The sequence below is a fragment of the Pithys albifrons genome, chromosome 5 (genome assembly GCF_047495875.1).
Source record: "Pithys albifrons albifrons isolate INPA30051 chromosome 5, PitAlb_v1, whole genome shotgun sequence".
Taxonomy (NCBI): Eukaryota; Metazoa; Chordata; class Aves; order Passeriformes; family Thamnophilidae; genus Pithys; species Pithys albifrons.
Genome location: NC_092462.1, coordinates 70,396,266 through 70,410,876, shown reverse-complemented (window position 1 = coordinate 70,410,876; position 14,611 = coordinate 70,396,266). Strand labels below are relative to the sequence as shown.

At 47.2% G+C, this 14,611-nt stretch overlaps 1 protein-coding gene across 1 annotated transcript; it reads left to right on the top strand.

The window, feature by feature from the left end:
* The first annotated feature begins 5,538 nt into the window (after positions 1 to 5,538).
* Positions 5,539 to 7,839, top strand: LOC139671959 (T-cell surface glycoprotein CD8 alpha chain-like). The gene is made up of 4 exons (XM_071555258.1): positions 5,539 to 5,588; positions 6,157 to 6,519; positions 7,111 to 7,185; positions 7,682 to 7,839. Exons 1-4 carry the CDS (start codon positions 5,543 to 5,545, stop codon positions 7,819 to 7,821), a joined length of 624 nt encoding a protein of 207 aa, XP_071411359.1. The 5' UTR covers positions 5,539 to 5,542; the 3' UTR covers positions 7,822 to 7,839.
* The last annotated feature ends 6,772 nt before the right edge of the window (positions 7,840 to 14,611 follow it).

Here is a 14,611-nt window from a genome sequence, read left to right as displayed (position 1 = left end):
CAGCGGACACAAAACACAAAGAGAGGATGTGCTTCTGGCAGCCCAAAAACTTTGCACATCATCCAATGCTCATGACTAACCACATTTCTGTTCTCCCATCTCGAGCCTGAGGGGTGACCATATTTTATCCCTTCCCCTCCCCAGACTATTCATTTGATTTCAGCACTGGGCATGAAGGTGTGCCCATGGATTACATACAAGTTCTTGCTTCCCAGATCCCCCTCTGCACCACTTTGGACCAACATCACCACGGCTTCAAGCCTCTCCTTCCCCAACAGGCACTAAGGAACAGCAGCAGAGAGGCTGCTGCAGCCTTGGATGACTTCTCTGAGAAACAGCACTGCACACAGGACTACATTTAGAGACAGACCAACTTCTAGGGCACACAACAACCCTTTTTTATGCTTTCCCTCCTGCCTCCCCAACCCACCCATCATCCTGACTCACCAGGAAAGCACCCCTACAAGCAGAATTGCAATTCCCCACTTTAGAAGAAGAAAGGCTTTTGATCACACACATGTTGCTCCTGCAAACTGACCTCCCTGACACTGCTGTCTTCACCTCCCCTGCTCTGCAGGAAACCACTCCTGCAGTTTTGCAAGCCTTGGGCACCCTGGGGCTTGTAGCCACAGACCAGCCAAGAAATCCCCAACGCTGCTCCAGGCAGCAAGTGCTGGGCTAGTGCTTGGAAAGGCTGGGCTGCCAACAAACTTTACAACACCTCTGGAGCCTCACTCTTTACAAATCAAAGCATCTTCTAAATCACATAAATTCCTGTCCCTTCTGATACATCCATGGGGTCTCTAGTAAGAAAGGGACATTTTTTTAAGGCTGAATGCATTTTCCCTATACCTTTCTGGAAAAGAGAACAGCCTGTCATTTTTATGGTGGATATATTTATTATCACCAGCACTCTTCTGATCCTCACCTGCATTTCCAAGGCAGAAATGATAACAAAGAACTCTTCATGCAGTCTTGTTCTGGACAATATTTGCATTCTTCACTTATCTTGATCCCTTCTGCCAAACCTGTGCAAGGATGTTTTACCCCTACAGAGGAAAAATGCCCTGCACAGCTCTTCAGTTTTGTACAGATTGACGGTTTGAGTTACATCAGAAGCCAGAGACAAATTTCAAAAGCCACCTCTTCTTCAATAGTGTAAGAACTGATCATCAGTGTATCCTACAAAAGTCTTTTTGCTGGATGTCTGCTGCATATGTTGGCACATCCTTCGCTAACACACAGAGCATTCAGGAACACTTTGCTCTTGCAGGTCCCTGGCTGCAGACAAAGGCTGAAACAGCCCATCCAACATTAACTGCCTTCCCATTCCTTTCCCATCACTGTAAATCAAACCCTTTTCTCTCTCCAGGCCTCTGCAGGGGAAGCCCCACACCAAACTCAGCAAAACAAACCAACATAACTAAACATCCACACCTTTGGCCTTCTGGATCAGCTCCCAGAGCTGTGGGCACAGAAACCCACCTCCTACAGTATCCACAGTGTGACTCCACCTCAGGCTCTCTGCCCTGCACAGCTGGAAAGGAAAACATGCAGCACAGACATCCAGACAACAAGCACCACTTTCTCTGGGAACTGCACACTAAACCACAGCTCCTTCCAAAACCTGAGAGTTGCACATCCATTCCCAAGGCCAAACGCCGTCTCTGCTCCCAGGAATGGGCTCAGGCACAAGAACCAGCTCAATCCTGATGCTGACAGGCAGCAGGGACAAGATGAGGAGGAATAAGGGTGTGAGCTGGACCTCTGCTCCAGGGTTTGTGTTACTTCTTTCTAAAATGCAGATAATGTTTGAACTTCATACACAATGACTTAGAAATAAATGTCTTCATTTAACACATTCCCCTCTTGTGGTGACACATCTCTCCCGGGGTTTTTACTCTTTCAGCTACTGTAATACAAGGCTGCACTGAGAAGGTAAATATGGAATAAAGGACCTCAGTTTGAAGGATTTTACAGTCCTGGGGGATAAGGTTTTCCTTCATGCTACCCCTGTTGGGCTGCTACCCCCAGTTCTACCAATTTCAGCAGGAATTGGGCCTGAGCAAGGAAGGTGGGATTTGCTTTCTTTATGAAATAAATGATGGAGGGACAATATAAAAATGTATCCTTGTCACTTTTTTGGGTAAGTAGAACATTTTACCTGTTGATTTTATGGGGACATGTTGATTGACTACAGTACATTCTGCTTTCTCAGAGCTGGATTTGATGGAAATATTTCCTTATTACACTTGGAAATCAAGAACTGAGACAAAAAATAAAATTATTCCTCTCCATTTCAATTAAGAGAATTTCTTGCATCAGTTTCTACCTCAGAAATGCCAACATCCTTCATGAAGGAATAAAATGACTTGGGGAAAGTCTTGGGTAAGGGAAAAGTCAGGGATTTATACACCAGTCTGAGCCTGAGGATGACAGAGCTCAGCTTCCACTTTACCACAACGTGGACTCAGCTCAAGACATCGTCCCCTGCATTTGCTGATGGGCTCAGGAAGACTCAGGAACACTACTCCCATCTCAGGAAAGTGCTATGAACAGGGATGAGATAAAAATTCTCAGGGGACTTGGATCTTCTTGTCACGGGGCTGATAAAAACTAAAGAGAAAAAGGAAGGGAACAAGCCCTTTGATACTCTCCTCCTCTACAAACAAGCTGGGAAAGAGAGAAAGTCAGACAGAAACAAAGTTCTTCCAAACTTACTGGTGTGCAATGCCTAAGAAAACAAACGTTAAGGACTAGATAAGTCTCTCTCAACAACAGCAGACAAAAACTGAAGGACAATTACTTGGATCTACACACACTAGAATGAAAAATATTTGCAGCAAAGCCTCAATGTGGAAATGTCTGTGAACTCACAGACAACATGAAGCACCAAGACACACTCCCTCTGTTCAGGGTGGCCTCCTCACAGCCCAGGGGCTCAGCTGGGCAGGAGCAAGGCTCTCGCTGCACACGCAGTGCCAGGCTCTGCCCCAGCACCAGCAGCCTCCTCACCAACCTGCAGCTGCACTCGCACAACAGCAGGCACATCTACTCACCAACCACTTCAGCCACACTGGGGCCCACTCTCAGCCCCATTTGAATCAATTCTGGTTCCAGAAGTCACTCTCATCTCCTCCCAGAGTCAGCTCTAACCACACAGATCAACAGCTCAGACTTTCTCTCTCTCCAAGGAGATCAGTTTTATTCTTCAGATCTCCTGGAGTCTCTTATTGAAGTACTTGGAGCTCAAAGGTCTCACTTAAAAGAACAGAACTCAGAGTGTTTCTGCAAAACACTTTCCAAGAGGTAGGAACATCCCTGCCTCTCTCATACCATTCCCTACAGCTCTTTCCTTCCTCTTCTCACTCACTTTATCCTGCTTTTCACACAACACAAGAGCTTTGCTCTGCATCACACCACCTGCCTGTACCCCAGGCTGCTGGGCAATGTTCCTTCTGGTCTGCTACTGACCCCCACACCAAAAGCCTCTTGGGGTTTGAGGGGTTTTGTTTGGTTCAGGACGCTGAGTTATGTGGGTTATTTCTGGGTATTTTTTAAATAACATTCATTTCACAAACCTATAAAGAGGTGGATTTTAAATCAAATCCAGCTCTTCCCCTGCAGATTTTCTGGGAGATACTACATGTTCCTGGACTACTCTCCACCCCAAGATAGTCAGGGATAAAACTTCTCCATCTGTCTCTTCTGACATTAGGTTTTCTACCTTTGAACCTCTCCAGTTTTCAATATCTTTTAGAAACATGCCCAATGCTCAGCACTGAACTGCTCTGATTCCACCTTTGCTACACAACCAGCACAGTCTCCCCTGCAGGAGGTCAGAACACTGAAGGGACCAGAACAGGCAGCTTGGGACAAACACAAAAACAAACGCTTTTGCAGTCACTGCCCAGGTTGCTCATTGAATACCCAGAAAACAAACAACACCCCATGGGCAGACACATCCAAGAGATGTTTGCTCTAAGTCACCACACCAAATTCACCAAGGAACCCTCCAGCACAGGCAGTGACCCAGCACAGCTCAGCTACAGCCACCACTTCACCTCACATTTAGACTCAGGCTCAAGGGGGACTCTGAAGTTTTCCATTTACAGGGAGACAACTGGACAGAGACAACAAAAGTGGCATCACTTCGTGTCCCATCTGGCAGAGTTGAAGCACCAACAGGTGACACTGAGCTCGAGTCTGATGTTCACTTTTGCTTAACATGATTTTGACATCCAGATCCTTGTAAGGTTTTTTAACTCATGAAACTTAACCTCTCTGTATTTCAACATAATATGCTCTATTTCGAGCACACATCAGAACTACCGCAGTCTCATGAAAGTGTGATCTGCACACAGCTCAGCAGCTCAACAGCACCTTTCCTCACTCACCAGATTGCTTTCACGCCCCATCCAGCAAACCCAGTTCCTAAACCATTTTCCACAACTCAGCTCTGAGTACCAGACCCACTAGCAATGACAACAAAGCACCAGCACCTGCTTTCTGACCCACCACAGAAATAAAGGAGATTCTTTGCACAGGACTAAGAAAAAAATACCCTCCTCCAGAAAAACAATTACAAGGAATGCAAGGATGAAAGCCATAAATCAATTCCCAGGCCAGTCCCTCAAAGTCTGATGAAACTGTTGCAAATGTATATGCAGAGCTCCAGGAAGCATCACCCATCCCATGTGCAAGTGGTCACCCAGAGGCAGCAGCAAAGGGCCCTCTCTGGTCACACAGACAAGGGGCTTTTTCTGGCTGGGCGGAAGGCCCTATGCTTACAGGGGAGAAACACAAGTTGTCAAAACAGAATTAACAGGAAATCATAGCCCTGGGCATTGGGCACTCTCACTGTGTTCAGCTGACACACAATCCGCCTTGCACAAAATGGCTTTTGCTCAGCAATTGCAAAGAGAAACTGCAAAGAGAACAACCAAGCCACATGAAGAACCTGGGTGTGTGTCAGCAGTGCATGTGCTTGGAGAGAAGTGATACACCGGGATCTCTGCCATCAAACACCTGTGTCTCACCTGTTGGGTAAGTAAATACTCTGGGAACTGCATTCCACACAAGATCCCTTGAGTGCGCCCAAGAGAAGGATGCAGAATCCCTGCCATGAAACAAACCCTGCAGACTTCAGACAAAGCACGGGGTTTGTCTGTGGCTTGTGAAAAGTTGGAGCTGCTGTGGACACCCAGAGGGCTGGGGGACAGCCAGAGGGCTGGATGATCCCACTTCAGCCATGAGCAACAGCACTCTGGATCTCTAGGGAAGCCGGCAAGGAAAAATCCTTGAGGGACCATGAAGAACCAATATGGAAAAATGAGCCCAACTTAGGACTAGAACTGCATTTCTTCAGAAATATTTTTCCTCCTTATATTTTGCCACAGATGCTGACCGTCACCTCTTTACCCAAGAGGGTCGTGATGACATCACATCCTCTACAAAGTGTGATGCTGTCTTCAAAGGTAAGTGACAAAGTTCATCTCAGCTGCACTGCACCGTCCCCAGGGACAGACACCACCAGCACAACATGCACAGCTCTCCTGCCCTGCTCCTCCTGCTCGCTCTGGGACTCTGTGAGTATGGACACAGGGCTGTGCAGCCCCTTCACTGGCAGGGAACAGGAATAACCTTCCACTGAATCCAAGAACTTGAGGTAAAGAAGTAAAGGGAAGAAAAGAGCCAAAAATATGCTGACTTTGAGGTGAGCTCAGTAAGTCTGGGGGGAGAGGCAGCATCGCCTCAGCCAGCGTAGGGAAGCTACAGGGGTGGCTGTAGCACCACGAGCTCCGGGAAGGGAGCCTGGTCAGATGACGATTCTGGAGGACAGGGAGAACAGGGCAATACAGGGGGCTTAGGATTCAATCGCTATAGGGAGTCATTTTGGATAACCTGGGAAGGGGTAACATCTCCAAGAAGGCAGCCGGAAGAGCAGCACCCACCTTTATAGCCCTCCTGCCTCATTGCTGAGCACCCTCCATGCACCACTCCAGCAAAGACTCCAAGAAAAACTCCCAGATATCCAGACAGTCTGGTTCTCCCTTTCTATTTGATCTCACACTTCACAGGAAAGGAAGCAGGTTTGCCCAGAGAAGGGTCACTGGCTCTTCCCAAGCAGTTCCAACAAGGATTTCTCTCCTGCAGGCTGCCCTGGCATCACAGGCCAGCAGTATCAGGTGAGGGTCAGCTTTCGCAACATCATCACCCAACTGCAGGTGGGACAGCGGCTGGAACTGCTGTGTCAGACTGACAAGGACGTTGGAGCGTTCTGGATCCACCAGGACAAGAGTGGGACCCTTCACTTCATTGTCTTCATCTCCTCCATATCCCGGACCACCTTTCAGGGGAACCAGAGAAGATCCACACGCTTTGAGGCGAGCAAAGACAGGAGGTTCTATCGGTTGGTAGTGAAGTCTTTCACACCGCAGGATGAGGGACATTATTTCTGCCTCATAAACATCAACCAAATGCTGTACTTCAGCCGTGGCCAGCCTGCCTTCTTACCAGGTCAGCAACATCTCCATCCAGCCATGCTTAGCTCTGACAAAGTGCCCAGCACCTCCTGCCTGTGCCTTTTTAACCAGCTGGCTCTTCCTCAACACCCATTTCCCTGCTTGCTTGACCAAGGCATCTTGTGACCAACACACTGGTCCTGCTGGTGGAGGCTCCCTGCTTGCTGTCTCTCCTTGTGCCATTGCTCCTGCACAAAGGCAAAGATGATTTCACATGCACAGCAGCATCTCCCCAGCCCCACTTCTTAATCCCACCATTGGCTCTGAAAACACAAGACCAAAGCAAATTCCACCACCATCCTGCCCTGTTCCTCACCACACACAGCTCTCAGGGGGCTCAGGCTTTCTGACCATGGTGGCAGACAGCAAGGTACAAGGAGTTGCAGCTCATTCCTGGCTCTTGAGAGACCCTCCTGGGGGGAGTCCCCATCCAAAATGTGCTCTGGGAGGTTCCCCCACAGCTCAGCCCCAATGTATGTGTACAGGAGCATCTGTACCCTGGGCAGCGGTGAGAGAACACAAGTGCAGGAGACACTTCCTTTATTTTATTTCCCTACTTGCTGAATTCATCCCTTTTCACTCACAGCCACCACCACACCAGGACCTATCACCCATCCTGGAACCACCACAAAGGACCCCAACCTCAAGACTCTGGATCCAGGTAACCAGAATGCAGGGAGGGAGAGGGCAAGAGCTGGGCTCTTCTCGCTGATACCACTGACACCTGCGGGCAATTTGGGTGAAAGGAGAGAGAAAATTCATAGAGATTTAACAGAGTTGTGAGGGTTAAACCCCAGTGTTTCATCTCACATAGAAAGAGCTAAAGATGAGGGAAAAAGCATAGGCATGTCTCACGACTGGGCACACCAGGAAGAGGGGAATGGAAGGTGGAGCCTTGGGAGCACAGCCTGCTTTTACCTTCATCAGGAGAAAGGGAATACTTTTTCCTATGTGTTCTCCCTCGAGTGTCACAAAAATGCTGAGAGCAGCAGCATTGAGGAAGAACATCCCTTCAGACCCAGGGAAAGCCTCGGCCTCACCACCAGCCTCACAGAACACCAGACAGTGCCCTTGGCAGCTCCACTGGCTCCACCAAAACTGACCCTAACATAAGCCATGAGCACCTGCTCGACCTTTCCCCTTCTCTATTTCTGCAGAGACCAGCACAGAGAAGGAGCCGAATTTCTTCTGTAATGTCATCTGGGTTCCCCTGGCAGGCGCCTGCCTCCTGCTCCTCATCGCCCTGGCCATCACCATCCTGCTGTGTCGACATAAGACTCACCACAAGCCTCTCTAGATCCACCTCTGTCCTGAAACCACAGCCCTGGCCCTCAGGGCCCTGGATCTTTTCTCTCCTTTGGGAGGCATCAGATAGCCAGGACACAGTCAAGGCAGGAGAAGGATCAATGCTAAAGTCAGGATGTGTCTTTGCCTCATCTGCAGGCTTAGGATGAGAAATAATTATCAACTTACAATCAGAGAATCAAAAAGTTATTTTGATTGGAAAATGTGGAGAGAAAGAAAGATTCTTGAGTTGAGAAAAAGGATTTATAGAATAACAGGCAAGTTCTGAGGTCTGCTATAGGTGCACAATAAGTTATGTGAAAGAGACCAAGAACTGGCAAAACCAAGTAAGATAAGGAGGTTTGGGTCAGGCTGCCCCATGAGAAGGTATGTAGGGAGTGTGAGCTTTCTCACGGGAGAGAAGAAACATCTGCACAGAAGTAGCATCCAATTAAAGGCTGTGATGAGAATTAGAGACAGTGTGATTCAGCCTGTGGGATGAAGCTATGGGTGGCAACTGGTAGGAGATATATGCTGGAAGGAGTGAGTTAGAGGGCAGCTTTTTTCTTTTACCCTGTACTGTTTTTTTCTCCATGGAGTCAATTTAATAAACTGTCTTTGTGTGACACCTGCGAGCTGTGCCTCTCCAATCATTATCTGCTGCCACCATTTACTGCCAAACTCACACACTGGTTTTCCCACAGGAAAAGACCTTCAAGGAAGAAAAATGGATTAGAAAGACATAGAACTTCCTCTAGACACAGCCTTGGCTCTATCATCCTTAAATCCATGTGTCACAGGTTAAAGTACCAGAGCCTGAAACATTCTCACCTAAGAGGCTGAGCTCCAGCATATGCTGAGACTCCCAATAGCACCTTGAGCTGTAACCAAAGGAGGAACTTCCTTATGCAGGTTCAGAGACAGCCACAGTTCAAGCAGGAATGCAAAATCTCTGGGTCAGCAAAAGTCCTTCAGTCAAATTTCATGTTTGAAATGAAGGGAAATTCCCCTGAGAAAGAAGGGAGTGCAAATGGATTCAACTCCAGCCAACACTCCCTGAAATCAGTTCATCTTGCCATTGCCCACAGAAGTTACAGAGACTTCATTAATCCAGCTCTGCTCCCTTGCCTGAACACCAGCAGTTCTGCTGCTGAATTAACCTCACTAGATCCTCCCTGACCCTGCAGCCGATGTCAGATGAATGTGCCAGCTGACCCAGCTTCAAAAAACACCATTTTTCACCATCCTTCAGACCTGAAAAACACTAATCCTCAGGCTCTACAGCAATAGGAAGGAATACAGGAAAAAGCCTTGAGGAGATACAGTCAAAAATCATTCTTCTTGAGGGAAGTGGCTGATGATGCAGCAGAGTGACCGGTGTTGCTCCAAATTCCCTCTGAAGTCATCACGAGCAAAGAGCTCTCCATATACAACAGCATTTCCTGGTGACCTGCAGCACTGCTAAACTACAAACACCACTCAGTCCTTTATTTCTGCCTTTTACACTGCTCTGAATGATCAGTGAACAGCCACTAGGGCCAGTTCACTCCTGCAGCAGCAAAAGCCCTCAAGGACAGGTCATTTCCCTGGGCTCAAATTAATGGCAAAATATTGTGGTTTTCTGAATACATCCCAAAGTAACAACAGAGGTCCTAAAACAAGGAAGAGAATCCTTCAACTGGCTTGCATGTGGAGAGGCAGCGTTGCCACACAGCACCTGTAGAAATAATTGCTGCCAAGGGATTTTCAGCAACATGCCAAAGTCCCTGGGGACAGCAACCACAAAGAATTCACACTCAGTGTGCCCAGGCTGACCCTGCTAGTGCTACCCACATTACTCTGCAATTCATGAAAATATTTAAGGGGAATATTGAGGAACCATGATCTATGGCACCACTCCCTGGCAGGGATTTCCTCAAAAATTAGCTTGGTGTATCTGTGGGTAGTCTCAGAGATATCAGCTGATGGGGAACATCAGATCCACCTCACTGCAGAGTTTCTTTACTGAGCTCTGACTTGGTAGCTTCGAACTAACACATTTTCTTTCTTATTTTAGGAATCAGAAGACGAAGGTGCAGGTGTAAAAGGTCAGTAAGTGGCAGCCATTGGCAACTTTCTCTTAAACTTGGCAACCCTCAGGTGATAAAGCAGGAAGGTGACCAAAAGCACTCCAGAAATTCTTCACTCGATAGACAGTGGGTGGGAGGGGTCTGTGTAATGACTGCAGGGCAAAAATGAGAAAGAAGGTTCTCTTATCCTGTGCTTTTGGGTTTGTTTGAGTATTTTGTGTACCTTTCTTTTTATTAAGTAATTCAAATCACTGAGCCTGACACTGCAGCGGACACAAAACACAAAGAGAGGATGTGCTTCTGGCAGCCCAAAAACTTTGCACATCATCCAATGCTCATGACTAACCACATTTCTGTTCTCCCATCTCGAGCCTGAGGGGTGACCATATTTTATCCCTTCCCCTCACCAGACTATTCATGTGATTTCAGCACTGGGCATGAAGGTGTGCCCAAGGATTACATACAAGTTCTTGCTTCCCAGATCCCCCTCTGCACCACTTTCGACCAACATCACCACGGCTTCAGGCCTCTCCTTCCCCAACAGGCACTAAGGAACAGCAGCAGAGAGGCTGCTGCAGCCTTGGATGACTTCTCTGAGGAACAGCACTGCACACAGGACTACATTTAGAGACAGACCAACTTCTAGGGCACACAACAACCATTTTTTATGTTTTCCCTCCTGCCTTCCCAACCCACCCATCATCCTGACTCACCAGGAAAGCACCCCTACAAGCAGAATTGAAATTCCCCACTTTAGAAGAAGAAAGGCTTTTGATCACACACATTTTGCTCCTGCAAACTGACCTCCCTGACACTGCTGTCTTCACCTCCCCTGCTCTGCAGGAAACCACTCCTGCAGTTTTGCAAGCCTTGGGCACCCTGGGGCTTGCAGCCACAGACCAGCCAAGAAATCCCCAACGCTGCTCCAGGCAGCAAGTGCTGGGCTAATGCTTGGAAAGGCTGGGCTGCCAACAAACTTTGCAACACCTCTGGAGCCTCACTCTTTACAAATCAAAGCATCTTCTAAATCACATAAATTCCTGTCCCTTCTGATACATCCATAGGGTCTCTAGTAAGAAAGGAAAAAGTTTTTAAGGCTGAATGCATTTTCCCCTTACCTTTCTGGAAAAGAGAACAGCCTGTCATTTTTATGGTGGATATATTTATTATCACCAGCACTCTTCTGATCCTCACCTGCATTTTCAAGGCAGAAATGATAACAAAGAACTCTTCATGCAGCCTTGTTCTGGACAATATTTGCATTCTTCACTTATCTTGATCCCTTCTGCCAAACCTGTGCAAGGATGTTTTTCCCCTACAGAGGAAAAATGCCCTGCACAGCTCTTCAGTTTTGGACAGATTGACGGTTTGAGTTACATCAGAAGCCAGAGACAAATTTCAAAAGCCACCTCTTCTTCAATAGTGTAAGAATTGATCATCAGTGTATCCTATAAAAGTCTTTTTGCTGGATGTCTACTGCAAATGTTGGCACATCCTTCACTAACACACAGAACATTCAGGAACACTTTGCTCTTGCAGGTCCCTGGCTGCAGACAAAGGCTGAAACAGCCCATCCAACATTAACTGCCTTCCCATTCCTTTCCCATCACTGTAAATCAAACCCTTTTCTCTCTCCAGGCCTCCTCAGGGGAAGCCCCACACCAAACCCAGCAAAACAAACCAACACAATTAAACATCCACACCTTTGGCCTTCTGGATCAGCTCCCCGAGCTCTGGGCACAGAAACCCACCTCCTACAGTATCCACAGTGTGACTCCACCTCAGGCACCCTGCCCTGCACAGCTGGAAAGGACAACATGCAGCACAGACACCCAGACAACAAGCACCACTTTCTCTGGGAACTGCACACTAAACCACAGCTCCTTCCAAAACCTGAGAGTTGCACATCCATTCCCAAGGCCAAACGCCGTCTCTGCTCCCAGGGATGGGCTCAGGCACAAGAACCAGCTCACTCCTGATGCTGACAGGCAGCAGGGACAAGATGAGGAGGAATAAGGGTGTGAGCTGGACCTCTGCTCCAGGGTTTGTGTTACTTCTTTCTAAAATGCAGATAATGTTTAACTTGATACACAATAACTTAGAAATAAATGTCCTCATTTAACACATTCCCCTCTTGTGGTGACACATCTCTCCCGGGGTTTTTACTCTTCCAGCTACTGTAATACAAGGCTGCACTGAGAAGGTAAATATGGAATAAAGGACCACAGTTTGAAGGATTTTACCGTCCTGGGGGATAAGGTTTTCCCTCATGCTACCCCTGTTGGGCTGCTACCCCCAGTTCTACCAATTTCAGCAGGAATTGGGCCTGAGCAAGGAAGGTGGGATTTGCTTTCTTTATGAAATAAATGATGGAGGGACAATATAAAAATGTATCCTTGTCACTTTTTTGGGTAAGTAGAACATTTTACCTGTTGATTTTTTGGGGACATGTTGATTGACTACAGTACATTCTGCTTTCTCAGAGCTGGATTTGATGGAAATATTTCCTTATTACACTTGGAAATCAAGAACTGAGACAAAAAATAAAATTATTCCTCTCCATTTCAATTAAGAGAATTTCTTGCATCAGTTCCTACCTCAGAAATGCCAACATCCCTCATGAAGGAATAAAATGACTTGGGGAAAGTCTTGGGTAAGGGATAAGCCAGGGATTTATACACCAGTCTGAGCCTGAGGATGACAGAGCTCAGCTTCCACTTTACCACAACGTGGACTCAGCTCAAGACATAATTCCCTGGATTTGCTGATGGGCGCAGGAACACTCCCCCATCCCAGGAAAGTGCTATGAACAGGGATGAGATAAAAATTCTCAGGGGACTTGGATCTTCTTGTCACGGGGCTGATAAAAACTAAAGAGAAAAAGGAAGGGAACAAGCCCTTTGATACTCTCCTCCTCTACAAACAAGCTGGGAAAGAGAGAAAGTCAGACAGAAACAAAGTTCTTCCAAACTTACTGGTGTGCAATGCCTAAGAAAACAAACGTTAGGGACTAGATAAGTCTCTCTCAACAACAGCAGACAAAAACTGAAGGACAATTACTTGGATCTACACACACTAGAATGAAAAATATTTGCAGCAAAGCCTCAATGTGGAAATTTCTGTGAACTCACAGACAACAAGAACCACCAAGACACACTCCCTCTGTTCAGGGTGGCCTCCTCACAGCCCAGGGGCTCAGCTGGGCAGGAGCAAGGCTCTCGCTGCACATGCAGTGCCAGGCTCTGCCCCAGCACCAGCAGCCTCCTCACCAACCTGCAGCTGCACTCGCACAACAGCAGGCACATCAACTCACCAACCTCTTCCAGCCACACTGGGGCCCACCCTCAGCCCCATTTGAATCAATTCTGGTTCCAGAAGTCACTCTCATCTCCTCCCAGAGTCAGCTCTAACCACACAGATCAACAGCTCAGACTTTCTCTCTCTCCAAGGAGATCAGTTTTATTCTTCAGTTCTCCTGGAGTCTCTTATTGAAGTACTTGGAGCTCAAAGGTTTCACTTAAAAGAACAGAACTCAGAGTGTTTCTGCAAAACACTTTCCAACAGGTAGGAACATCCCTGCCTCTCTCATACCATTCCCTACAGCTCTTTCCTTCCTCTTCTCACTCACTTTATCCTGCTTTTCACACAACACAAGAGCTTTGCTCTGCTTCACACCACCTGCCTGTACCCCAGACTGCTGGGCAATGTTCCTTCTGGTCTGATACTGACCCCCACACCAAAAGCCTCTTGGGGTTTTGTTTGGTTCAGGATGCTGAGTTATGTGGGTTATTTCTGGGTATTTTTTAAATAACATTCATTTCACAAACCTATAAAGAGGTGGATTTTAAATCAAATCCAGCTCTTCCCCTGCAGATTTTCTGGGAGATACTACATGTTCCTGGACTGCTCTCCACCCCAAGATAGTCAGGGATAAAACTTCTCCATCTGTCTCTTCTGACATTAGGTTTTCTACCTTTGAACCTCTCCAGTTTTCAATATCTTTTAGAAACATGCCCAATGCTCAGCACTGAACTGCTCTGATTCCACCTTTGCTACACAACCAGCACAATCTCCCCTGCAGGAGGTCAGAACACTGAAGGGACCAGAACAGGCAGCTTGGGACAAGCACCAAAACAAACGCTTTTGCAGTCACTGCCCAGGTTTCTCATTGAATACCCAGAAAACAAACAACACCCCATGGGCAGACACATCCAAGAGATGTTTGCTCTAAGTCACCACACCAACTTCAACAAGGAACCCTCCAGCACAGGCAGTGACCCAGCACAGCTCAGCTACAGCCACCACTTCACCTCACATTTAGACTCAGGCTCAAGGGGGCCTGTGAAGTTTTCCATTTACAGGGAGACAACTGGACAGAGACAACAAAAGTGGCATCACTTCATGTCCCATCTGGCAGAGTTGAAGCACCAGCTGGTGACACTGAGCTCGAGTCTGATGTTCACTTTTGCTTAACAGGATTTTGACATCCAGATCCTTATAAGGTTATTTAACTCATGAAACTTAACCTCTCTGTATTTCAACATAATATGCTCTATTTCAGGCACACATCACAACTACCACAGTCTCATGAAAGTGTGATCTGCTCACAACTCAGCAGCCCAACAGCACCTTTCCTCACTCACCAGATTGCTTTCACACCCAATCCAGCAAACCCAGTTCCTAAACCATTTTCCACAACTCAGCTCTGAGTACCAGACCCACTAGCAATGACAA

Bases quoted from the DNA above. Each gene is read 5' to 3' on its own strand.
- LOC139671959 (XM_071555258.1), top strand. From the start codon at position 5,543: ATGCACAGCTCTCCTGCCCTGCTCCTCCTGCTCGCTCTGGGACTCT. The intron at 6,520-7,110 runs GTCAGCAACATC...TTTCACTCACAG, and splicing joins CCAGCCTGCCTTCTTACCAG to CCACCACCACACCAGGACCT. The intron at 7,186-7,681 runs GTAACCAGAATG...CTATTTCTGCAG, and splicing joins CCTCAAGACTCTGGATCCAG to AGACCAGCACAGAGAAGGAG.